We start from the raw sequence: 27,430 nt of genomic DNA on the forward strand, positions 1-27,430 counted from the left end.
TAAGACGTCAGGAGATAGCCGTTCCATAAGTCCTTCCTTTAGTTTGGAGTGCCATCTGCACTCGCCCCCTATCGTCCCGTGAAGCTGTATTAGCCAGCTGCGGCCAACAGCATTAAAGTAGATAAAAATAGCACTATTTGATTGACCTAGCGTCCCCTACAAACGAAATTATCCAGGGAGCACCCCATCACCACTCCAATATGGCCCCTGATTTGAGTAGGGCGTTTAAGGTACACAAGGACCAATAGCTATATGTTATACCTTCTATATTCCTTCTGTATTCATAAAAACGCAATTTAAATTAACGCGATTTCTTAACATAAGGTAATATAAAATAAGACATAAATAACTGCAAAGGGTTACAGAAAAGAGGCAGATTATAAATATTACTGAGAATAGGCGCGAAAAATGATGAGGCACTTGATACGACATGACGGGCTTATGAATAATATTATCGAAGGATAAATGGTAAGAAAGAGGGATACCGGAATACCAAGACACGGCTATAGCAAGTAGATTAAGGAAAAAGTTGGAGTCGTGTCACATCAAGAATTCTAGATATCGATGGAAGATCGTGGAACAAGTGCTCCACTTACAAAAGCGAGGCTCTTAAATTATGAATTAATTAATTATAGAAATGTCGTATTCTTACAAAGACCGGTAGAGTTTGTAAAAACTCATCTGCGTGGGTACCTCACCTAGTTAGCCGCAGTAGCCTGTAAGCTGTGTTCCGGTTTAAGAGCGAAATACGGTCGTGAAGTACAGAATATGGAAACTAATCTTAGTACTCTAGAATGGCAATGCATGAGTGGTATCACGGGTATCATGTGATAACGTGATCATGATGCTGTTCAATTATATAGGCAACAGTTACCACTTACCATCAGCAGGGCTGAGTGTGATACAGTGAAAGTACCAGGATAACATGAAGTTATAGGAAGTTTCGTGATGTCGTCGCAATATTCATATATACAGACAACTGTTTTCACTTACCATAGATATGTTACAGAACCAAAGAGCTTGAAATACTGTCCGACCTTTCCGAATGCGTTTCGAATGAACGGTAGATTAAAAAAAATTTTATGACTATTCAAAAGTGCTTAAATTAAGTTTATTTGAATAAATGATTTTCTATTCTTCCATTCCTGGTGCTGGTGGTGAACCGCCTGTATGCCATTCCAATAGCATAACATTTTTTTTTTATTTGAATAAAAATTGACAATATTAATTCAAATAGGTTTATAGAAGGTTGTTTTTTTTTATGAATAAGAGCCTCTATGATTGTCTTTCCCACAGATATAAATATATAAAATAATAAAGGTGTGGTCAATGTGGCAGCGGAAAATAATTAGGAGCGGGTAGTATGTTGAAGTCGCTACTAACCGAATTCTTAGGAATTAGTGAACTAGTATAGAAAGCGATATTATACTTGATTAGTTATTGTTGACTGATTGATGTATGTATACATATAGGTATAATCAAATTATAATAAAATCATAAAAATAAAATCTGCAAGAAGTCCTAAATATTTTAAAATCACCGTAAACATGAACTTGAAATAAACCTTATATAGATAATAATCGATTTCACACAGATGTTTAACAGTTGTTTTTTGAAATACCCTAACTTTTAACAATAGTAGATTTAGTAAAAGATTTTTAAATTCCTAGTTTGGAGATCTCTTCAGAATATTTGATACAGACCCCGAGTTTTAAGTTAATGATAACTAATTAATTATATTTCTTATTGTTATATATTTACGATAATTTAATTCAATTACTATATTATAGTGAAAATAACCTCTACGACTTCTTTGAAGGACTAACGTTTGAGGATTAATATTAAATAATTACTACCCGCCCCTAACAAGTGCAATTTGCTTAAATATTGTAAAAAGAGCCGTTAATTTGCTTCTAATGTAGAATTAATCTAATAACTTTATACTCTTTAAAATTCAAACGAGGAAATAATATGTTGAAGAGAAAAGGGTATCTAAGTTTTTATTGTAAATCGTTTATTAATTAATTATACAAATATTATTTTGTATAACCTCTCTCTCTCTCTTACATAAGTATTACAAATTAATAGTATTTATTAATGGCTGATAAAAAATTAAAAAGCGATCGTGTATTTTTTTAGTTTATCAATTACTTATTGTAATCACAATAATGTATCTTGTTTAGTTTATAAGTACAGATAAAAAAATTGGAACTACCTATCGATATTACTTGATAGTTAAGTGAAACAGTTGTAATATATTAAAATTTATTTAATAAAGTTATTTTTTCATTTATATTTATTACCCACAGTAATAGGTTCCTAACATAATTTAATTTTTTTTAACTATATAAACAGTTTTTCTTTTTAAATTAATAATGATGAATAAGCAGTCGCAATCTTGCAATATTGTATGATATTATCAAATTATTCTTATTTAACATAGTACTAAACCAACAATTTCAAACTGTATTTTCAACGATATTACCTAATATATCTATCTGAGTTGTTTGGAAAACTTTACATACATATTAAAAGTGCTACTTTTTATTTTTGCTATGCCATCATAATCATCAAATATATTATTTTAGGGTTGTTTCATTACTATAATAAATAAAAGTTATTTTAGAGGTAAATATTATTATATATGGCAACTTTTACCATTAATAAAAAAAATAAAGAATGAAACACAAAGTACAGTACAGAGTAGTTAGATTTTTGATTTTAGGAATAAACGAATGTAAATGAATGATCGGGACTATAACTTTTATAACCTCAAAACAACAATAAAATTCTGTTCCTACAAAACATAGATATATCTTAAAATGTCTAATTCTAATTTATTCCTAAAGTCTGGGTTTGTCCGAGCGCCGTTGCAAAATGGTGTAGGCCGTTACGTTCAGCAGTTACAGAGGATTGTGTTAAAATTCTGCAAAACTCACGGCGGCAGTCGAGGAATGAGGTAAACATTTCAACACTTTTATCAAAACAATACCACCTGAGCTGCAGTTCGAATCCTTACTGGCGTATGACAAAATCGCGGATAGGGCTTTGGTTGAGCTTCTGCCACTACATAAGTCTTCGCTCAGGTTCGGAATGGCCTGTACACTTGCTCCCAGTTTCGTTCAGTCAAACTGTAAAAGTTAGCAACGGCCAAAAACATTAGAAGATTTCTAAAAAATTTGGTTTTTAGTGGCACCAGGATAAAAAAGAGAGAGCACCTATTTTATATACTACTAGCTACTCGCCTCGACTTCGCACGGGTGTACATGTATTATATATATAAACCTTCCTATTGAATCACTTAGTCTATTAAAAAACCGCTTCAAAATCCGTTGCGTAGTTTTAAAGATTTAAGCATACATAGGGACGGACAGACAGAGACAGAGACTTTGTTTTATACTATGTAATGATAATGATTATTTTCACAGTTTTTTAGCGTACTGTATCATTGGAAATTTTGGATTTGAAACCTGTTATGATGCCTAGTATTAGCCATATAAGTTATGGGTTTTCTTAAATAAATTAAAATTTTATCGTACAAAGATACCTATTACCTTATTTATTTATTTACTTAAGCTTAAATTTTAATTCCTATTACCTAGTTAGTGCTAATTGGTAGTTTGTATTCACACACTTAAACTTAAAAATGTAAAGTAACAATAAAATTATTTAAAAGAGCAACTATACAATGAAGACTGTACTGTTCTTTGTATAATGATCCCATATTAGCAGTCCATAATAACAGCCTCAGTGGTTTAGCATACTGCTTTACTTCTGATGGTCACGGTTTCGATTCCTCATGCAAACATTTGTATATATGAGTATGATTGTTTGTATCGGTCTGAGTGTTTTCCATGTATATTACGTATTTAGAAAAAAAATTGTATTTATAGCTGTTGTCTAGTACCCATAACATTAGCTCTGCTTACCATGGAACTAGATGGCGCTGTGTTAATTGTTCAGGGTAATTTATTTATTATTATAATGCAGTACAGATTCCCCATATGCTGTAAGGACAGTCATCCTATTTATTATATTCTATTGTTCAGTAGGAAACAGTCAACATGAAGTACTCTTATTTACTCTAGTACTCTTAGTGTAGTATAGGTGTTAAAATGTATGTGATGTCCATGCTGCTGTTCACATGATGGTGATAATGATGGAGGCGATGATGGTGATAATGACGATAATGATGTGGTGATGATGATGATAATGATTCCCATTTTCCATTACAGAGATTATATTGAACAGGATTTGGTAGACTTTGCAAAGCAGAATCCCGGTGTGGTGGTGTACTTGAAGCCTCGACGTCACCGCAGCCCTGTTGTTGTTGCTGAATATTGTGAGTGAAATACTGTTATTAAATAACTTTTATTATTATTATAGCTATAATCTTCCATATAACATATAATTTTTATATTTTTGGTATATTCATTTTTTTCTTGTTAGGTGGCCCACTTGGGTAAAAGTGAAACAACTTAAAAAAGTTAAATTACAGGGTGTGCTAGCATAACAACATATGTCCAGGTGGAATGAAATTAGTAATATGGTAACCATTGTAACAAATCCCTAGTGACTTTACCAAAGCTGAGTGGAGCCATTTCAGTGCATTTTTGGATGTAAAAAATGATTATTTTATGTTTATTTTTAATTATCTACATGGTAAATTAAGTTTAATTAAATGTACATTTTATTTGCTCTTTTTTTTTCTCGATTGTTGTTTATAATGTGTTTTTTCATTGCACTGAATAAAATATTTTTTACTTTCTTTCTTTCTTACCATGATGGGCTAACTGACCTGACCTCATACTCAGCCTATCATCCTACACTGGTGTCCTGCCAGCGTATACGGTTAACGCATGCAGGTGAACCATATCATTATCATCCATTTAAAAAAATCACTTTAATCCAAGTCCCTGGACAAAAGGTGTTTTTTAAATCAGCTCGTCAATCTCATCCTATCCTCCTCAACTGGCGTCCCTCCAGTGTAAACCGTTAGCGCAGGCAGGTGAACTATATTATCGTCCACTTAAACTACCCTTATGTTCAGGGAGAAGGCGATTAGTAATGTGGACTATGGACCGCATTAACAGATTATCCTCCACAACGTTCTTCCAGAAAACCATCATGATAAATACTATGATGTGACTATACATTTAAATCATTTTCAGTAAATGGTGATAGAGTTTGGATGAGTATGCATAACAAAACACAAACGGAAGTGACGAAATGGATAGAAGTCCTCCGCACCCAGGAAGGGGACATCGCCAGCACTCGTCTCCGGAAGTACCAGCACACCGACTACCCATCCGTCCAGGGTCCATGGAGCCCCTTCACGTTTAAAGACCCAGAATTGAACACAGTACAACTTCCAGACCCTAAATTCGGCGCAAACAATAGATTGCCAATGTCAGCCACAGAGCAGTTGAGAATTATGTTCGAAAAACAAAAGTTAAGTGAGAAAGATTTGAAGACTGGTGAATAAATTAATGTTAATTACCATCCAATAGTCTGAGAGCTAGAAGCTTTTATTTGGCAAATATATTCTCCCGGTCGAAAACTTCTAAAATGGTTAAAAATGTTGTATTAGGAATTTAGTAACAGTCAGCTGTGATTCCGTGAATGGATTAAGGATCAGTAATCTCGTAAATATCGCATATAACAATATAAATATCGCATAATACAACTATCTTAACCATCTTAAGTTTTGGACCGGGAGGAAATTGCTCTCCTTGATCATTTCCTAGCTCATGTACCATAAGGGGCCATCCAAAACAAACTCCTTCTAACTGCAAACTAGCTGAGCACTGGCAACTCTCAAATTGTTCAAACTAAATCGTGACCGTAAAATCATTTAATGTTTCAATTTAAAGAAGAAACTATTTTTATTCAGTTCTTACAATAGATACAATATCAGTTTTAGGACAGGTTCTCTACGCACATGCCGCTGGACTTCCTATCGATTCAAAAGGGGATCGAAGTTGGCCGTTGTGGCCTGAGCCGAGGTTTGATCCCCTATCGCCTTCAGACTAAAATCGTAACGGCTTTGGAATGCCATCTGCGCTCGCCCCCTATCATCCGGTGAAGTTAAGGCCAGCTACGGCCAGTATTAAGAGTAGTCCGAAAACAAAATGTGCCATTTTTCAGTGATACCTGACATGAAAAAAAGAGGGTGCCTTTTAAAGTTGAGGATTCTTTGCGTATTAAAGCAGTTAGCCAAAATTACCGATTGCAATGTAGTTTTAGGGAATTGTATATAGTAGTAGTTTAATAGTCTAATAAATATGTTATTAATATATTATTCATTTTATTTTACTAACCGTTAACCGCGACTTCATCCTCGTGGGAATTAAGTTTTCTTTTTATAAGATAAATAAAATTTCTATAATAAATGTGTAGCCTAAGTTACTCCTGATAACATTAGCTATCTGCGAGTCTAAGTCTCGTCAAAATCCGTCCATCCGATTCAGAGATTACAAGAACAAACTGACAGATAAAAATTTGTAAAATTCCCGAGTAATTGCTAGTTGGGACATAAAATAAAAGGCTTCATAATTATATGAAATTTTTATTGACTTGACCTTTTCTATCTAAAAACCAATCTAGACATGTCCGCTCGTTATAGTTAATCAATAAAATGTTTTTACCCCGAACTTTGAGACTCAATCCTTTGTTATACAATGTGTGGGTCAAAAAAAGTGTGTTTTTGACCGGGTCACCATTCCCCGGTCAAAAACTCACTTTTTTTAATCCCTTCGATTTTGTATAGTACAATAAAGTGTGCCGTAATTTATTGTATTGTTGTTTCATAGGAAGCAGTTTCATTACAGTCCTAGTCTCCATAAACATTTCAATGGTCAGAAGTTCGACCAAACTAGTTGTAACATCAAATTCGTTTTCGGCAATGCTTCAAATGAATTTTCAAATAATACAGTGCCTGATACACCTTCTTGCAGTACTCACATCTGTGTACTACACCATCAGTGCAATGTTTCCTTCTCATATGATGGAACATGTTAGATTTTTTTAATTTCGACTTGCATATATTACATTCAACTATATCAGTGTTGTGACAGTTCCTCAAGTGTGTTTTATATGCTGTACTATTATGTAACTTTGAATTACACAATGTACAACTATATTCAGCATCAACCTCCTTGATCTTATGGGATCTCCATGACGGTTTCTTCCCTTCGTGTATATGTTGGATATGTTTTTTTATATACAGTTTCTTGAATAATTTATTACATATATTGCATTTAACTTTCCCGTCTATGGATTCGGTATCGTTTGTATGAGTGTTAGTGATGTGATCGTGCCACCTTTTGTATGTAAATATTCGATCGCAAGTATTACACTTGTGTAATGCTTTTGTCTTTGGTATACCACATGTTGGAGTGTATAATATTCCATTTGGTGGATCTCCATTACATATTTGTTTGTTTTCTTGCTTAATATGATTTTGTGTCTTCTCTTTCTTTATGTTATTGCGTATTTGAAGAAGATTCTCTTGCTTCTCAATGCAAAAGTGGTGTTTCTGCTCACTTTCGGAGTAGTACAAGGCAGAGCAGTAGTTGCATCTGTATTTTTGTGTCGGACAATACTCTACATCTATATGTAAATGGGATAAATTGTGTTTTAGAAGTGAATATCTGAAACAAAATATTTTCTTAAAGACTTAAGTGTAATATAATGAAATGCTGCAACCACCTGTATAATATTATCGAGTGACATATTGTTATGATGAAGGATCAAAATGTTGAAAGACAACTTATAAAGCAAGCTGTTTACTGGCTGTAAATATTGTTACTGGAATGTTGCTCCCACCTTCACTAACGGTTTAAGCTGGTGGGTACCAGTGCAACATGATAACATAAATATAAGAATGAGTCAGTTAACCCACCATGACAAATTCACCAGGATTTATCATGATAGTTTCCTTTTTACATTTGTTGATAGCTATTTTATTTACATATGTATATGTAAGTCAATTTTTATATTATTAAGATTGATGGTACTTTCCAAAATTATTTCCACTCATGCGCCACCTACTGTTGTTTTTGTAAATACTCTCTTTCCAAAGGTCGTGTGGAAGAGACTGCATATCCGATAACACCTTGGGTTCCTCATTTTTTTTTTGTTTTAATTTTGATCACGTTCTTTTATGTTGGTACTATAAGGTATAATAATAATAAAAAAAAAGATCTAAGCTAACAGATAGCGGAAGCGACTTCATTATATACTATGTAAATACTAAGATATTTAATTGCGTTTTTTAGAAACAAACCTGTTTGGCAGTACTCTGTAGCACCTAAGACACATTTGATCACCCGTATCGGTTAATTCTCGGTAACTCACTACTCTACCAGAGTCTGCAGCGTCTTCTACATTATTGTAGACTTGAATTTCTTCAATTTTAACATCGGTAAGTATTTCAAACTTCAGATCTAAAGAATTATCACTATACATTTCTTGTTCTTCTTTTATGACTATATCAGGCGAATACTCCATTCTATATCTTTATATTGTGTTCTACAAGAATTTAGGTATCGAAGTCGAGCACACGTAGAAATAAAATAGTTTTTAACACAAAAGTGAAGAGTTTAAAAAACACATTCATAGATTTGTAACTTTGCTTATCAGCTGTGTTGACTGACGTCGAGTGACATTCTATATACAGAGTAAGTACAGTTTTAAAGATGGAACGAAGTGGTGGAGTTGGCTGTATAGGTTGGTGTCCTTTCCCTGAAATGGGAAACCGAGCCAAAACAAAAAGGGGTGGAGCAATAATAACATTTTATAAAATAAGTATAACTTTTTAAATAGTATTTATGCAATATTTTATCCATTGCGTGTGGTAACTTACAAGTATTATCTATGTGGACTAATAATCCCATTGCAATATACCATATCAGGTTGACCTCACGCGGTTTCCCTTGGAAATTATTGTGATAAATTCATGGTGAATTTACCAAGATGAGCTAACTGACTTGACTTCATGCTCATCTTATTATCCTCCACTGGTGCCCCGCCAGCGTAACCGTCACAGGCGGGTGCAGTACTCCATTAAAAAAATCTTTATGGAATATACAATTTCAAAACAAAATATTTTTTTTTATTATTTCTATTAGTAGCTTAAAAGAACTTACTTTACTCGTCTAAGGTAAAGTTTGTTCTGTTGTCACTAAAAATAAGATCAGTTTCATATATATATATTTTTTATTATTCCAAACGCCTGTTACCAACTTTTACCAAATTAAAAAAACGAGGCGCTGATTTCAATATGTAAGTACATAACTACAAAATCGTCTGTGTGCCTGGGTATCTCTGAATCAATTATTTCACCTATACTATATTACACATAATATAACATCCATCCAAAAAGTTGAGTTCAAACCTGGCTAACAACAAAAACTTTGTTAATATTTCTGAACGAATCTCCGGTGAAACTACCCCATCCGGTATAACAGATATGACAAGTTTCATGGTAACCTTGAAATTTGTCATATCTGTCATATTGTCATAGGTAATAAAAAAACAATTTCTATTAATAATATTTATATTCACAAATATTTACAAAATATACAGACATAAACAAACAAATACATGTCTTGTAAAATTATAAAAATAAAAGTTGTCTGTGGCGCACTGAAAATTCAAATAAATAACCTCTGAATTTACTCATTTTTATACATAAATTTATGTCAATTAATAAAAATAAAAATATAAAAATGTATTTTCCGAGTTCACACCCATATTACGATTATTGCTAATTTATAAATGTTAAACATGATCTATGGCAAATAAAATTTGTGGATTCTTAAAAAAAAGAAAGTGAAATGACATGAATCATACGGGCAACCACAGGCGAAAGAGTGAACACAAAATATTCAAATGACTTGCGAATTAGCGCGGGAACGACAGTGTACGCAATTTGCATTTCTGACAGATCGGGATCGAATGGGTGAATTAACTTTGAACTGACGTACAATTTACGGCAAAATTTAAATATTTTTATTTGCCTTATTAACGAGTGATAACATTAAAAACCTAATAATTATTCCAATTTACAAACGTATTAGTTTTGAGCTATTCTAAGAACAATAGTTTTTAAAAGTCAAACCATATCAAACTGCGCTGATTCAGGGTTATGTCAACTGTTTGTTTTTGTAGTGATGTGACCAAATAACCTTGTTACATCGCAGTTTGATGTGGTTTGACTTTTAAAAACTATGTACGTACGTTAGTTAAAAGTTACATCGCCCATTAGATCCCGACCTGTCCGAAACGCATACTCTGATCGGCCGGATCTTAATTGATTCGATTGTGCGTTGTTTTTCTCTCGCTTAATCGCACGCGAAAGGACGTGTCATGTGAAGACAGGTAGGTAATTGTTTTTTGACTACGTTATATAAAGTAATATGTTTGTAGTATATAATTTAAGAGTACAAAAAGTGGATAATCCAATGTTATTGAATCGTAATTGGTTTCTATATAAGACCCATTATTTTGGCTCTCAGTAAGAAATATTATATTTTTAAATGGTTATCTATTAACCATAAGTCTACCATATGCACCATTATTTTTGTGCATTAATGTTTTAATAAATAAATAATAACAACTTATAAAATTTGAAAAGTTACTAATGTTGATTAGACCCACATTACTCAATGTTAGTTCGACCTCCACGCGGTCACCCATCAACACCATTGTGGTTTATTCGTGATGAATGGATGGAATCCCACAATGCGACTGACCTGACCTCATACCTATCCAGTCATCCTCCACTGATGCCCCGCCAGCGTATACCGTTAGCGCAGGCGGGTGCACCGTTCCATTATCATCGATTATAAAAGTTACCTTATAACAATACCTTCCTCCCATTCATGGGTATACCAGGTGGGTGGAACATCTCCCCCCCACCTAATTTTTTTTCATACTACTCCTAATATTTGTTTTACTAATTTAATAAATACATTTACAACCTGTTTAAATTTCATAAATGCGATTACTATAAGGGGTCATTCATAAATTACGTCACACGTCGAGGAAAGAAATCGACAATGTGTGACCATTTCATATACGGGTCATTTATAAATTACGTCACACGTCGAGGAGGTGGAAGGGGATCGACAATGTGTGACATTGTGTGACAAGAAGAGAGGGTGCTTAACGTCACAAACTTCACATTTCGAAATCTGTATCATTAACGAAAATAATTGAAATTTCAAAATATGCCACGTCACACTAGAGCAGTGTTTCCCTTTCTATAATTGCAACCCCCTCCAGGAAATTCACAACGATTTTTTCAAAGCATTTAATAAAAAATGGAAATCACATTCCATATCTTTATATATAAAAATTACGTGTCAAGTTGTTTGTCCGCGATGGACTCCTAAACTACTGAACCGATTGCAAATTTGATTTGCACATTGTGTGCAATTTGATCCAACTTGACAGATAGGATAGCTTACATCTCAATTTATAGTCGTAATATTATTTTATTCGAGAACCTTAGCCACAGCAACTCGTGGCCGGGTCTGCTAGTAATTTTAATAAATAGTCAATTTTCAAATTGACCCCCCCCCCCCTCGGGGAGTGGGCCCCACATTGGGGAAAACTGCACTAGAGGTTCACACAAATGTCTCATAAGGGAAAGGGTTTCAATTCACATTCATGTGACGTAATTAAACCACCCTATATACAATGCGTGACAGAGATGGACTTACGCCTGTTACCTTTATTAGACAGGGACAGGTAGTACTAAACTTTCATTATATGAGAAATTGATTCAATCATGGTATATTATAAAATGTCTATGTATAGTCAGACAAGCGGCTTGATCAAGCGAGTAGAATCGCTTCAAATATATACAGCTTTTTCACGTAAATGGAACGGCAAACAGGCTTACGACCTGCCTGATGGTAAGTGGTTACGTCCTATATATAATACACTAGCTGACAGAAATACTTAAATACATTTTTCTGTAAGTACATACAAACAATCGTTTTCATAGTCACGTTTCAAATGTTTGTCTCAAACTTACGACTATGGGAAGTAAGGCATTGTGCTATACCGCTACACCACTAAGGCCGTATATCTATGCTTAATCAAATGGAAGCGCTTGACGCAAGCCGCTTAATAGTGTATGTTCGCCTATACATAGTTACAAATTTAATTTCTAATACTCTTCAGCCATAATGAGCGTTACTAGAGCCGTCCACCCCGTGAATGGCCGACAGCCGCTACCTTTACCGTCCTCGGACGAGTACTGCTCCCAGAGGTACCCAGTGCGTTTGTACTCGGACAGAATATTCCCTGAAAGAGATAGAATTATAGCGTGTTGTTAATGAGTGAAAGGGATGGCTATAGTTTTGGCATATCGTCTGCTAAAGTTGTTACTCCTGCATGTGCATGATGTCTTAGTAATTTGTTTTAAAGACAGTACTAATAATAGGCTTACTTGTATATAATAGTCACATCAAGTGGGCCGTAAGCTTGTTTACCACCATAGAAGCATAAATAATATATACATACTAGCTTTTGTCCGCGGCTTCGCTCGCGTTAATTTATCTTAGGGGTGGAATTAATTAAAATCCTTTCTTAGGGGATGCCTACGTCATAGTAGCTTTATGCATGCAAAGTCTCAGCCCGATCGATTTGAAATTGACAAAGTTTCATATAAACTTTTATCCCCTATTTTATCCCCTTGGGGGTAGAATTAATCAAAATCCTTTCTTAGCGGATGCCTACGTTATAACATCTACCTACATGCCAAATTTCAGCCCGATCCGTGCAGTGGTTTGGGCTGTACCTTGATAGATCACTATGTCAGTCACCTTTGAGTTATATATATTTAGATTAGGTAAAAATAAAATTAATTTACTCCTATATGTGTATGATGTCTTAGTAATTCCTATTAGATACAGCACTAATAATAGGCTATGGTTACTAAATTCTTAACAGGTTTGAATCCAGTCAGCTCTAAGTAATCTCCTACCAATTTACATCTCTAACTCTCCGGTAGAAACACCGATAACAAACCAATTTGACGGCGGTAAACAGATACGGACGGGAGCATAGGGGGGCACCCACCCCCCGTCCGTTGACCCCATTGCTACTAATGTACCTGACCTTGACTTCGAAGTACCTTCCACAAACCATTATGATAAATTTCTAGTGAATATGTCTCGAAAAGCTAACTAACCAAATGCTCAACTTTTCAACCTCCATTGGTCCCCAGCGACCAAAACTGTTAGTGCAGGCAAGTCAACCATTCCATTATCATCTATAAAAAAATACATACGGACGAGGTTGTCTCGAAGGGCGGCGTGCAGATGGGCGGCCCGCTCGGCGTGGGGCCCGGGGGTCACCGCGTAATGGCGGAGGGCGGACAACGCCAGGAAGTTCAGGTTGACCCACACCTGGCCGCGCCAATATGGGGGGTCATGCTCCGTGTTACGCTTCATGAATAGTGGAGACGACTTGGACAATGACCTGCGGATATGTTATTCTCTATATCTATCTATACATACTTATAATCTCCTAGTACATTGACGGTGCAAAACTACTTCATCTACATCACACTTACCAATTATATTTTGCCCAATTCACATTAATATGTTTTTAAATTATAGCCAATTATTCTGATGTATAAGCAATATTACCGTAAAGTTTGATCAAAATCCGTACAGTAGTTTTTGCGTAAAAGAGTATCAAATATCCATCCCTATCCATACTGATACAAACTTTTGCATTTATAATATTAGTAAAAATTATATTTTATATTTCGATCGTAACTTACGTTTGTTTTACTCTTTAAATGTTCATTATCTCCTAGTATGTAGTTTTTGTTGTCGAATGTTAAAATTACATTGTCATGTACTATTATTGTCTATGAATAACCACACCCTTTGACGGCCTCGGTGGTCTAGCGGTCTAGCGCACCGCTTTACGTCCGATGGTCGCGGGTTCGATTCCTTGCACGGCATAAACATTTGTATTCATGAGTATGATTGTTTGTATCGGTCTGGGTGTTTTCTATGTATAATACGTATGTATTTACGAAAAAAAATTATCTATGTACTTGTATTAGTTATCTAGTACTCGTAACACAAGCTTTAGCTAGTTTAACTTAGGTCTAGATGGCGCTGTGTGAATTGTCCTGAGATTATTATTATTATTATTACCCTCTTGAAAAAAAATGTACCAGGAGATTATAAGTAGGTAAGAAAATAATACAACAGCAGGTCAAGGAATTATATTTTTTTTTATAAAGAGGGTGTGGAGACCTGCCCTCTCTTATAGATTTATATTCTCTTGGTATAACATATACAGATGGAAAGAACATTGTGATAACCCTGCCTTGCAATTGAATTGTTCTCTTACATACTTATAATCTCCTGGTACATTTTTTTACAAGAGGGCGTGATTATATTCAGATTGTGACATTTAAATTGAGGGAAGTGGATTGTCAGTAATGTGGACTATTGCCCAAGACAAATGGGTAGCAATGTACCATATCAGGTTGACCTCCACGCGGTCCCCCTGAAACCCTTGGAGAATTCGAAATTGGCTAACTGACCTGACTACATATCCATCTTATCATATTCCGCTCATGGCCCGCCAGCGTTAGCGCAGGCAAGTGCATCATTCCATTATCATCCATAAAAAACATTTAATTTCCTAACCTCAAACCGTATGGTGACCATAGTAGATCAGGCTTGTTCAGGTCGTGCAGGATTTTGGCCAGTTTGTCACTGTCTGGCCGTAACACTTTTAGTAGCATCGGGAACAGCGATACATAACCTGTAAGATGAATTTAACTTTAATTGGTGAAGTATTTCTCTATTCTGCTTGTTACAAGTTGACAGTAACTGGCATTTAACTTTAATTGGTGGAGAATTTCTCTATTCTGCTTGTTACAAGTTAACAGTAACTGGCATTTAACTTTAATTTAAGCGTATCAGAGAAAATAAATGAGAAATGTCAAAAAAAAAAAAATATATATATGTGTAAGTGGACCCCCGGATATCCGACAAATGTTTTGCAGGGCAGTTTCGAAACATCAAATTTATCGGATTATAGAGTACTGCCTAAGGGTTTCCGTATAGTTCGAAATTTTTTACAGAAGAGTACCTTGTAATCCGACAAATTACAGATCCAGTGATAAGATTCTATGTTATATATGCACTCTGAAGTACCTCCAAATGATACTTCATTATGTATGTCAACTACTAAAAGATTTGTTACGATTTAGGCGGTCTAAAATATCACATCTTTCTTTAATTGTCAGTATTTTGTGCTTTCGCTTCTGAGCTGATGCGTAATACACAATGAATAAACAGTAACCAATGAACACATGCTATACTGCAGCGCTACCTTCATCACATGTAAGTAGTCAGATTCAAACTAAGCAATCATAATCACAACAATACCATACGTGTCGAGTACAACAGTGGTGATGCGTACAAGTTCAAACTTGTTCAGTCATTAGCGAAAATTGTCAAAAAAATATTCAATAATAAATAATAGACCATGTCGAATTACAAGGGCCAGATTACCGGGGGTCCACTGTATTGAAAACTGGAGATGTATTGTTATTTTATCTCAAGCCACAATAGATAAATACAGGCAGTCCTTGTACTAACGGCATGTTAGATTCTCGAAATACGCGACGTAAATCGAAACGACGTAAGTCGTGACATATTTTTCATATAGTTGGATAAGATCCACACGGACTTAAATTAAAAAAAAACTGCATTTATAACAGAGGATATACATACTGTATTGTTAAAAGTAAGTTCGACGACGTAAATCGAAACGACGTAAGTCGTGACATATTTTTCATATAGTTGGATAAGATCCACACGGACTTAAATTAAAAAAAACTGCATTTATAACAGAGGATATACATAGTGTATTATTAAAAGTTCGAAGACGTAAATCGAAACGACGTAAGTCGAGGACTGCCTGTACCCCACTCTGATCGATCCCCAGTCCAATTCAAACGGGAATCGAAATTATGACGGCCTGAACCGAGGTTGGAACCCCTAGCGGTGCCCTCAGACTAAAGTCGTATCCGTAAAGCGGAAGTTAACTTTCAGCTCGATAAGTCCTTCCTTTGGTTTGGAGTGCCATCTGTACTCGCCCCCTATCGTCCGATGAAGCTGTTAAGGCCAGCTGCGACCCAGCATTGAAAAAATCCTAAATAATATAATTAAACTACCGCACAATATGATTTTCAACACTGATGGGTACTAGGAGAACATAAACAACAAGGACTTACCGAACGCAGATGTGACGAACTTGGGCTTCGGTGGTACGGTCACGCTTCGCACCACACGCGTTGACTCCCCAGGATTCTTCGGCTGCTGGCGGACGAGTCGAACACCGTCAGTATGCAGTCCTGGTATTAAATATTCATTCATTTATTTCATCTATACATATAAATAAAATTGGAGTAATAATAATAATAATAATAATCTCAGGACAATTCACACAGCGCCATCTAGACCCAAGTTAAGATAGCTAAAGCTTGTGTTATGAGTACTAGATAACTGATAACTGATCGGTGAACGGTCTTATCCCAACCAGTCTGGAACAACATCTCAGACGGTTGGGATTCCGGGGCGGCTCACTCCCGGGAAAGATGCAGAAAGCGGTGCTCTTAGATTCTGCCCGCATTGTACGCTGGTTTCTCTCCCTGGGGCCCTGAACCCCAGCCGACTGTGCTTCTACCGGGGGTATGTTGCCATCTCCTCTCCTTAAGAGGGGAGATGAGAATTTTTGGATAATAATAAAACTCTTTATTGTGTACACATAAAATAATAAGAAAATACAGTAAATAGTAAAATAATAATAATAACTTGATTAATATATAATAATAATAATAATGACTTGATTGATTTAATATTTGTACGCTTGAAACAGCAGAATATGATGAAACATATATTATATATATAATGATATTTTCAGGGTTTCTTTATAAAATAAACTAAAATTTGTTTCTCTGTAAACAAAGAAACGACATTTAAAGTTTATTACAATTATTATTTAACTATTACTGTCTTTTTATAATATATTTTATATAACCTTATTCACGCACACTTGTTTTTGCACGATCCATTTTTATGTTATTTCTATTGACAGCTCCCTTTGACACTCCTTGCAATCAACAGCGCGGAACGCGCCAAAATTTGAATTGTTGAAATATTTAATTATATTATTATAAAGAATTTCTTTATATATATACTCACCACCATTGTACATACCATATTCTGACAAATAATATATATATATATATATATATATATATATATATATATATATATATATATATATATATATAATAATAATAATAATAATAATAATATTTTATTCATGATACACATTTACATTTTAATTTACTGTAGTTCTACACTAGGCTCGCAGGCCTGTATTGTAGAGACTGGAGTGACTTATTATTGTGTTCATTTTACATGTTTACCCTTTGTATTAATAGCTATGGGACTTGTGTGTAAAATGTAGGGAATAAATTTGTGGATGTATAATCGAAAAGGTGAGCATTGGTGTGAATGAGAGTGTGTATGTATGAATATGTGTGTGTGTGTGTGTGTGTGTGTGTTCAATTTGCAGAACTGTGTGTTAGCCGTAAGTTGGAAGTATTTGTTCTGTTTCGTCATAATTTAGTTTCATCAGCCAGCATTTTGTAGTTTTTTTGACTTGATGCATGGATAGTTTTGCAATTGTGCATTTCTTATTGACATAGTTATATATGTACGGATGGGAAAACAGTGGCAAACGCTTGGCAAATGTGGTGCGAATCGAGGGTAGAGGAATTCTGAAAGTACGATTTTGTAACAAGGCTTCGTATTCGATCATGGTCCCTACTTTTTTGTGCTGTAGGCATATAACCCGCCAAATGTAAAGTTGACGTACACGTAGCACTTGTGCTGTTTCATAAATTATATCTGTTGCAGTCCTAAAAGGTTTATTTAACATTACTTTAAGGACTGCCCGTTGTGCTCTCTCAATTTCAATAAAAACATACTTATTAGATCCACCCCAGACAGCTATACAATAAATTAAAATTGACTGACACAGGGAAATATACACCATCTTGAGGACATCAAGTGGAGTTGATTGTCTGAGAGATTTTACTATATATATGATCTTTTTTAGTCGTGCAGATAGACAAGATATCTGTTTTTTAAAAGATAGATTTTCGTCTAGTACTATTCCTAAGTATTTTATCGTATATGATCTTTTTATTGTTTCACAGTTGCAATTTCTGGTTTGATTTCTGCACGGATATGTGTGTATAGGTATTGGAAGAAGTTGTCTGGGGGCAGATGCATTTGTTTTGTGGAAAGCCAGGTAAGTCGTTTTATTTGTGTTTAGAGTTAATAAATTTCGGTGAAGCCAGTCTACAAGATGTGTCATGCCTTCTTCAGCAAGCGAACGAGTTTCTTCCCAAGATGACCCTCTGAAGAGAATCGCTGTGTCGTCAGCGTATCCTGTTATATTCATTTCAAATGATGGATGCTGTAAAAGGTCGTTTATATAAATTGTAAACAGGGTTGGGCCGAGTATACTTCCTTGGGGTACTCCTAGGTTTATTGATAATGGATTACTAGCAATGTAGCCGACTTTGACAGACTGAGAACGACCAGTGAGATAACTGCTAAACCAGTTTAGAGGAATGCCTCTGATCCCGATATAGTCCAATTTCTTTAACAGAATAGAAGGTGAGACCGTGTCAAAGGCTTTTGTTAAGTCAATAAAGACTCCAATACAGCAATCTTTTTGATCCAGAGAAGTAGAGATGATATTTGTTAGACGGGAGACGGCGTTTTCTGTAGAGGCACCTTTTCTAAAACCGAACTGATTTTCCGAAATAATCTGGTGTTTTTCTAAGTAATTTACAAGACGTTTATTAATAATTTTTTCAAGTAGTTTAGAAAAAATGCTTAGGAGCGAGATTGGTCTATAATTTGCAGGAATATTTTTACTACCGTCTTTGTAAATTGGAGTGACTAATGAGTGTTTCCATCGATCAGGAAATTTACCTTTCAGAATGCTAAGATTGAATATATGGACCAGCGGATCAAGAATAATATAATGTACCTTTTTGATCAACGATGAGCTATAACCATCATCCCCGGGAGCGCTATCATTTTTTAGCCCTTTAATAAGTGATTCGACCTCTATTTTATCGGTGGGTCCTATAAACAGGGATGTCGAAGGTGATTTGAGAACTGACACTTTTGAGAGTAAATCTGATTCTTCTGCATTGAGTTTAGTCATAGTTCTGACAGCCAAGTTTTCACCTATTGTTGTGAAGTATTTATTTGTGATGTTTAAGGATTGGACTGGATCTGAGTTTAACTTTGTAAGTTCATTTGCGTTGCTTTGTCTATTAGGCGAAATATCACAAATGTCCTTGATTGTTGACCAGAGCTTCTTGGGATTGTTTTTATTAATACAGATGCGTTCACTATTATATTTCCTTTTGATTCTAAATAATAGTTCCGTAAGGAAATTACGATAACGCCTGTAGGTTGTTTGTATTGTAGGGTCTAGGGGATTCCTCCTGGCTTGGATGTGTAACTTGTCTCGTGTTTTTTGACATCTCATTAATCCTGGTGTAATCCAAGGTTTTATGTTTCTACAAGACCTTCTTACAACAACAAGTTCTGAATTTTTCTGTATTGCATTCTCCAGGATATGTGAGAAACATCCAACAGCCTGATCAACATCCTGACAATCCAAAACGGCGCCCCAGTCTGCTGCAGCAAGTTCAGATTGCAAACTTTCTGTGTTGATTTTACGTCGTAACTGTTTGTCAGTGGTTTGAGATATATATGAAGTGGCAAGACCGGCAACGCAGATGTCGTGATCGGTGATATTGCTCCTGCATACCAATCCCAAGGCTGATCTCGATGGATTTTTTATGTATATGTGATCTAGACATGCTTTATTGCGAGTGGGTTCAGTTATCGCAGGAATAAGTTGATGCTCTGCCATAAGACAAGTATATTCTATTAAATTTGGAGTCGAATTGTTATTGAGAATGTCTATGTTCGTATCACCAGCTAGGATGATAGTTTTTTTATTTTTTTGTTGTTCCAAAATGTTATTTAAAGAAAGCAAAAATTTGTCGATATTTGTAAAAGATGGAGAACGATATATTCCTAATATAAATATATTCTCTATTGAAATGGCTATGAAATTACATTCGTCACACTGTGGTTCATGAACGGTAGGGGTCCAAATATTTCTAACATAGGTAGTTATGCCACTACTTTTGTTAATTCCATGTTTTGTTGCATAGGCTCGATAACCCGGAATTTCAGGAATAATAGTGTTATCGTTTATCCAACATTCTGTTAAAATTAGTACGTCAAACGGTAAGTTAAATCTGCTAAGAGTCACCAGGAAATCATCTACGTTATGCTGAATGCTTCTTATATTTAAGGTAAGGACTTTAAAATCTAACTCAGATGTTAAATAGGATGAGAATTCTTCAGGTTTCTCAAGAGTAAAACATTTAATAGATAGTAAACTATCTATATCTAAAAGTGGATCAGGCGTTTTGGTTTAATTTTTTTAAATTGTAATAAATTTATATTTACTCTTGAGAGCCAGTAAATTTTTGAAACATGCTGAGAGAACTGTCTGGAGTGTGATATGTTTTGGATTATTTTATGCTGATTCTGAACGTTTTTTGTATAGTGTGAGAAAGATGTATGATTTGTTTTATGTGTGTAAGAAATGTTATGAGCTGTTATTATGTAAAGTAATGAAGGATAAAGTGTATTTCTTATAGGATATTTTAAGTTATGAAATAACTGAAAGTATATTATTACAATCATATATACAGAACTAACAAGCATTTTACCACCATTAGAGGGACACATGTAAGTCAAGTGCAGGGCCAATTTTTTCATCAACATCTTCGAAGCACTGTATACGAAATGCCGGCTTCTTTTCACACTGCCGGATATATATAAAGCCGTTCCGAACCCAGCAAAATTGAAAGTTGTACTTCCTCGAGCGTAGTCTGGCTTCTCGAAATAACTGTTTATTCTTTCGAGTGAGACGCTCATTGATGTACACCGGTTTAGGCAGTCCGTCCTTTATTCCTTCTGTTGTAAGTTTTTTATGAGCTTTACTAGCCTTTATAATTTCTTCTTTCTTGGCGCGTCGGACCATTTTAACTAATATGGGACGCGCTTTTATTTCTTTTACCGAACTGGAAGTTTGTGCAAGTCTGGCACCAACTCGTGTCACATGGCATACGTCTGTCTCCTTCAGGTCCACTCCCAGTTTATTTGATGTCGTAATTATCGTGCTCATCAAGTCCTCGCCACCACTTTCCGGTATACCAACTATCTCGAGTTCGTTACACAATGCGTTTTGTTCTAGAATTTCTAGCTCTCTTTGCGAATTCTGTATTATACCTTTCAAATTTGATATCTCAACTTGGGCATCATTTAGTTTTTTCTTGTGATCAGCCAGGGTTTCGTTTAGTGAGTTGGCAATCGAAAGTATTTGAGATCGCACATCAACGAGTTCTTTTCGTAAGGCAGGTATCTCACTCACCTCTTCTCTCAGCTTCCTTATTTCATTCATTAAATCTGACAAACTCACATTACTATCGGTTACCATGTTTGTGGACTTAATTCGGGAACCACGCGTCGTGTTTACTTTTTCAAGATCTTCCTGAATGTCTTCGAGAGCGTTGTTAGTAGGTCTAATTGGCGTATTTGAGTTGTCTCCTTTAGGTCTTGAACTTGAACATAAAGGGCACAGCCATTTGTTTTTTTGCTTCTGTAATGTTTTCTTCCATTCGTCTTTTTTTAAATTGAGACACATTATATCATAGTGCTTCTTACACTTTTCACACTCCATGTATTCAGAGTTTTGAATAGAATTTCCACAAGCGACACACGACTTCGGCATGATTTAAGTTTGTGTTTCTCGATTAATTGCTCGATTCGTCGAGTTACTGCACTATGCGATGCGAATTGTATTCACTGTTGCACTGCCGGTATGGCACGGTCACGCGGTTCGGTTAAAGGTCACTTGTCTCCGTACGTTCTTACTGCATTCCGTAAACGGTTAAACACAATTTAGTATTTCACTTATATCCTCCGTGTCACTGAATGAATTCTTAAACTGATTTTAATTATGAGTTGGTTATAGAAGTAACTTTATAATTATGTATATTTAACGGTGTATTGTGACTTATAATTATACAATATGATTTTTAAAAGTGGAGCAAAGCGAAAACGTGTCTTAACGGAACTGATCCAATATATATATATATATATATATATATATATATATATATATATTTATTATATCTCCCTTTTTACGGGGGTAATATATTCAAACACGCGGGCCTTAGCCAAGCATGGATGAGTTATGAGTTATTATTATTATTATTAATAACAAAAGTCGGTCTTATCGCTAAATGCAATCTCTTACTGACAACCTAGAAGAGAGGACTTATGTACATAGAATAGGGTAGGTGGCACACATTCATACAGACACTATTTATTATATCTGTTTGTAATACTGAAATAAACGTTTTTTACTACATGCATATGAATATAAATACGGTGCATACACCAAAATAACATTTTTGCAAATTTTGTCTGTTTGTCTGTTTGGTCCGGTTAATCTCTGAAATGGCTGGACCGATTCTGACGCGACTTTTTTTGGCAGGTAGCTGATGTAACAAGAGTTAACTTAGGCTACTTTTATTTTAGAGAAATAAAGTTAAATTCCACGCGGACGAAGTCGCGGGTACAGCTAGTTAATGATATAATTACTTCCCTTACATACTGCTCGTTATGATATAAAATCATAAAATCACAAAAAGAAAAAGCAACTTGTGTTCTTGCTCTAATAAATAATAATGTTATAAAGCTGAAGAGTTTATTTGTTTGAACGCGCTAATCTCAGGAACTACTGGTTCGAATATATGTATTATTTTTACGTTGGATAGTCCATTCGTCGAGGAAGGCTTTAAGCTATATAACATTACGCTACGACCAGTAGGAGCGGAGCTGCAATGAATAATATTGGAAAAGGTGGGGAAATGAAACGCAGACGAAGTTGCACGGGTCAGCTAGTCAATACTAAAATGAATAAGACGGCCTCGATGGTCTAGCGGTAGCACACCGTCTTACTTCCGATGGTTGCGGGTTCAATTCCTCGCACGATACAAACTTTTTATTCAAGAGTATGATTGTATCGGTCTGGGTGTTTTCTATGTATTATAATATGATGTATGTATTTAAGAAAAAAAATCTATGTACTTGTATCAGTTAGGGGCTGTTCAAGTATTACGTAAGCAGATTTATCACAATTATTTACCCCCCATCCCCCGTTGTCAGCAAAAGTAAGCAAAGCTCTTACCCCCTCCACCCATGCTTACGTAAACATCTCTCAATTAATGCATTGTTTTTTTTAGCAAAGTCAATGTGAGGGTTGCCATTCCTGTAAAAAAGTAAATTACGACCGATGACGTAATCATCATACAGACTCCCCCACCCCCATGTCATCCAAAATAAGCAAAGAAAAGACCCCCCCGCCCCCCTATAGTGCTTACGTAATACTTGAACGGCCCCTTATCTAGTACCCATAACACAAGCTTTAGCTAGCTTAACTTGGGTCTAGATGGCGCTGTGTGAATTGTCCTGAGATTATTATTATAAATACTTCACTCGCCTGCGGTAACAGTATCAACCCCTCATCACATAACGACTTTTTAAAATTATTTTTGAACTACTTGGCTTACTCCATTATTGCAATAATGATAAAGGTATATTTCTGTCGTTATTCTAAAAATCCACTACATATCCAGTGCTATGCACATTTTTCAAATTTCGTTCTATCAATGATGATAGCATATTACATCATTATTTAGTATCGTTGCATAGTGAATTGAAAATATCTATATCAATCGTAGTATCATAATTATTATAAATTAAATTGTATTAACTACTTCCTGTACTAAATCCACGTCATATCTCCAATATACAACTTTTTAAAATTATTTTTGATTGGTTTGTTTTGAACGTAGGACATACCAATATACATCTCTAAAGAGTCATGTCCAAAATAACTTTGTCTATTCTAACAAAATAGTGCTTTATTACTATAGTCATAGAGTCTCTATTAGCCTAATGCGCCCAGGGCCTCTAATAGGCGAAAGATGGCCCTGCACTTACCATCAAGTAAGGAGTCAACTTGTTTACCATTTACATAAAAGAAATAATTGCATCACAATGCAATAGTTTTACGGATGCAAAGTACCAGGCGATCATGAACTGACCGTAGTCAGCGTAGGTCTGCGTATGCGTGGACCAGTGCAACTCGTTGAGGAGCCTTTCGTCTGCCAGCTGATCGCGGGTCACTTCGAACCTGAAACACCACATTACGTTACGTGAACCCTTTTTTTATTCTGTGGAAAAACATTAAAAAAACACCTCCCCCATCCTAACTTGAAAATTTTGAAAGGTTTTATGTCACGAAGTTTAGAATTAGTGTGACCAAAACTACTGAACTGATTTAAATGAAATTTGGTACACGAATAGTTTAAACCCTGAGAAAAAACATTTTATAAGGAAAATGTGTTATAAGGAGAGATGTAAGGATGTACGGAAGTATCTTCATTTTTAAAGTAAGAAGTTTGTAACTTATTTTTGAAACTTGATTAAATATAAATAAATAAAAATGGGTTGTAAAGGGTTGAAAGAGGAGAGAAGAAAGGTTGTAGTATAAAGGTATCGTCACTTTTAAATCTAGCATTTATTTTTAGGCTGTTGATTAAATGTAAATAAATATGTCATTCAAAGTTTGTAAACACGTTACCTGAGGGATAAAATAAAATAGGGGATGAAAGTTAGTACAGAAAATCGACATTTTTGCGACTAGATCTTTGGATTTTTTGAGTTAGATTCTTAAATATTTTGTCTTTATTTGGTCAAGGTGACTATACCAAGGTAATGCATAAAAATAACAATGTGAGACCACTCTTACTTGGTCGAGTCTCGTTGTAGAAGCCGAGCGATGTAAGCCATACTATCGGCCGCCGCATACATCCAACAACGCAGGTCCACGTGACGCTCGATATCGGACGGGTGCGACGCTCTGAAACATATACATATATATATAAATAATAATAATAATAATAATAATAAAGACATTTATTCAGCATTACAGTATTCTTAGATGCTATCTATCTTATATACTATACAACTTAAAAGCTAAAAGCTAAAACATACTAGTAACGCTGAATGTGACTCCCACTCAGCATTTATACTGCAGTATATATATGTATACCACAGTGCTGATTTTCAGTGGGGCCACCACACACGAGAGAGCGTACGTAAAGATTACTAAAGAAAATAAAACGTTAAAATTAAGACCATTTTATAAATAGGTATGAAAATGTATGTAAAGATAAATGCAATTTTAATTAATGTATGTATTATAGTAAATATAACCATAAAGACAGGACATAGGCTATGTCCTGTCTTTATGGTTATATTATATATATTATATATCGTGGCATATTCACCAGGATTTATCACGATTGATTACATTGGGCACTGGTGGCTAGCAATGATGTTATCAGATCACATAAAACACTATATTTCGTGCCTTTGTAAAAAAGTTTATTATAAAATTGAAGAGTTTGTAAACGATAATAATGTTTTTGTAAAAAAAAAACAATATTATCTAATTGCGTAGCGGTTTCTATGTTAGTATCGCATGCCTCTTACCTGTTATTGTATAATTATTTATTAAAAAATCACATCTATTCAAAAGAGCAGACTCATCACAAGAAGATTGAGCAAGAAAACAAGTTGCTCATTCTTCTTGTGATTTTATATCATAACTAGCTGTAGCCGCGACTTCGTCCGCGTGGAATTTCACTTTATTTTTCTAAAATAAAAGTAGCCTAAGTTACTCCTTATTACATCCAATAAAAGTCCCGTCAAAATCGGTGCAGCCATTTCAGATATTAGCGGGAACAAACAGAGAGACAAAAATTGTAAAAAAATGTTATTAGTATATGTAGTTATGGTGTATGTACCGTATTTATATTCATATGCATGTAGTAAAAAACGGTTATTTCAATATTACAAACAGACACACCAATTTTATTTATATGTATATAGATGTATTAATCATAGTTGGATTTAATCTATACTATTTATATATTTTCTTCCAGTTTATAAGTACAAATAATATTAAATTAAAGATACATTGTGGTGGTTATCTCACTCAAAAACTAGATGGCGCTGTACTCACTGAAGACTGTTTTAGCGGCCACGCTCTCAAACGGTTGCTGTTAATGGCAACAAAGATGTTACCTTGGATAGTCGTCCAGACCTGACGCAAGGGTCTTGGGGTTGAGTTGCTTTCCGTCGTCTTCCCGCCCCCTCCACCGGTACGACGTGGGCTCCTCCCCCTTCTGGCTGGACTGGAACCATTGGTACCATGCCTGAAAGGTAAACCAAGATATATACAAAATCCATTACTATGGGAATTGCGTAAGGTTTTACTGCAAACTGCCAGAATCTTTATCATTACATAGTATAAAACAAAGTCGCTGTCGCTGTCTGTCCGTCCCTATGTATGCTTAAATCTTTAAAACTACGCAACGGATTTTGAAGCGGTTTTTTTTAATAGATAGAGTGATTCAAGAGGAAGGTTTATATGTATAATACATGTACACCCGGGCAAAGCCGGGACGTGTAGCTAGTAATATCATAAACGCGAAAGTTTGTAAGTATGGATGTTTGTTACACGTCACGGAAAAACTCCGGAATGGATTTTTATGAAACTTGACAATAATATAGTTTATGCATCAGATAACATATAGGCTACAGTTTTTATATGTTGAACTTTAACACGAGTGAAACCGCAGGCACAGCTAGTGTTATGTAAAACAAAGTTTATTTTATAAAATTGAAGTTTGTAGATGATAATCATGTTTTTGTGACAATATTATCTGATTGCACGAAGAATGTTGCATGCCTCGTCCTTGTTAGTGCATGTATTTAATTAAAACAACATTTATTCAAAAGACGCAGGTTTCTTTCTCATTCTGTTTGTGATGAATCTGCTTTCCGAATGAGAAATAAGAAATATTACTACAAAACAACTTCATAAGCGGCTAAAGGGCCGTAGTAGGGGCCGTCAAATATTACGTAAGCAGATTTATTACCATTATTTATCCCCATCCCCCTTGTCAGGCCAAGTACGCAAAACTCTTACCCCCTCCCCCTATGCTCACGTAAACATTTTTCAATTATTGTTTTTTATAGCAAAGAAAATGTGAGGGTTGCTATTTTCGTAAAAAAAGTAAATAAGGGGAGGGGAGTCTAGATGATTTGATGATGAT

The 27,430-nt window shown here is 35.1% G+C and overlaps 3 protein-coding genes across 3 annotated transcripts in view; 1 reads left to right on the plus strand and 2 right to left on the minus strand.

The window, feature by feature from the left end:
- Positions 1-2,740: 2,740 nt before the first annotated feature.
- On the plus strand, positions 2,741-5,518 carry LOC131855727 (large ribosomal subunit protein mL43). The gene is made up of 3 exons (XM_059207025.1): positions 2,741-2,959; positions 4,236-4,342; positions 5,172-5,518. Exons 1-3 carry the CDS (start codon positions 2,823-2,825, stop codon positions 5,483-5,485), a joined length of 558 nt encoding a protein of 185 aa, XP_059063008.1. The 5' UTR covers positions 2,741-2,822; the 3' UTR covers positions 5,486-5,518.
- Positions 5,519-6,701: 1,183 nt separating this feature from the next.
- LOC131855726 (zinc finger protein 26-like) lies at positions 6,702-8,648 on the minus strand. The gene is made up of 2 exons (XM_059207024.1): positions 8,288-8,648; positions 6,702-7,652 (listed from the first exon to the last, which is right to left on the minus strand). Exons 1-2 carry the CDS (start codon positions 8,509-8,511, stop codon positions 6,887-6,889), a joined length of 990 nt encoding a protein of 329 aa, XP_059063007.1. The 5' UTR covers positions 8,512-8,648; the 3' UTR covers positions 6,702-6,886.
- Positions 8,649-12,000: 3,352 nt separating this feature from the next.
- Positions 12,001-27,430, minus strand: part of LOC131855728 (mannosyl-oligosaccharide glucosidase) — a 28,696-nt gene continuing 13,266 nt past the window's right edge. The window contains exons 10-16 of the mRNA XM_059207026.1: positions 26,397-26,527; positions 25,057-25,167; positions 24,350-24,438; positions 16,289-16,408; positions 14,691-14,808; positions 13,307-13,497; positions 12,001-12,318 (exon numbers count right to left, since the gene is read on the minus strand). Coding sequence (XP_059063009.1) covers positions 12,182-12,318; positions 13,307-13,497; positions 14,691-14,808; positions 16,289-16,408; positions 24,350-24,438; positions 25,057-25,167; positions 26,397-26,527 — 897 coding nt within the window. The 3' untranslated portion in view covers positions 12,001-12,181. The remainder of the gene's footprint in view (positions 12,319-13,306; positions 13,498-14,690; positions 14,809-16,288; positions 16,409-24,349; positions 24,439-25,056; positions 25,168-26,396; positions 26,528-27,430) is intronic.

Source organism: Achroia grisella, unplaced genomic scaffold (genome assembly GCF_030625045.1).
Source record: "Achroia grisella isolate CSIRO2021 unplaced genomic scaffold, CSIRO_AGI_Agris_v1 utg149, whole genome shotgun sequence".
NCBI classification, from domain to species: domain Eukaryota; kingdom Metazoa; phylum Arthropoda; class Insecta; order Lepidoptera; family Pyralidae; genus Achroia; species Achroia grisella.

Excerpts from the sequence above, each read along its gene's own strand:
- LOC131855726 (XM_059207024.1), bottom strand. The coding sequence starts at position 8,511 with ATGGAGTATTCGCCTGATATAGTCATAAAAGAAGAACAAGAAATGTAT. Across the intron at positions 7,653-8,287 it reads TACAGAGTACTGCCAAACAG|ATATTCACTTCTAAAACACA; the intron begins GTTTGTTTCTAA and ends ATTTTGTTTCAG.
- LOC131855727 (XM_059207025.1), top strand. The coding sequence starts at position 2,823 with ATGTCTAATTCTAATTTATTCCTAAAGTCTGGGTTTGTCCGAGCGCCG. Across the intron at positions 2,960-4,235 it reads GGCGGCAGTCGAGGAATGAG|AGATTATATTGAACAGGATT; the intron begins GTAAACATTTCA and ends TTTCCATTACAG. Across the intron at positions 4,343-5,171 it reads TGTTGTTGTTGCTGAATATT|TAAATGGTGATAGAGTTTGG; the intron begins GTGAGTGAAATA and ends AATCATTTTCAG.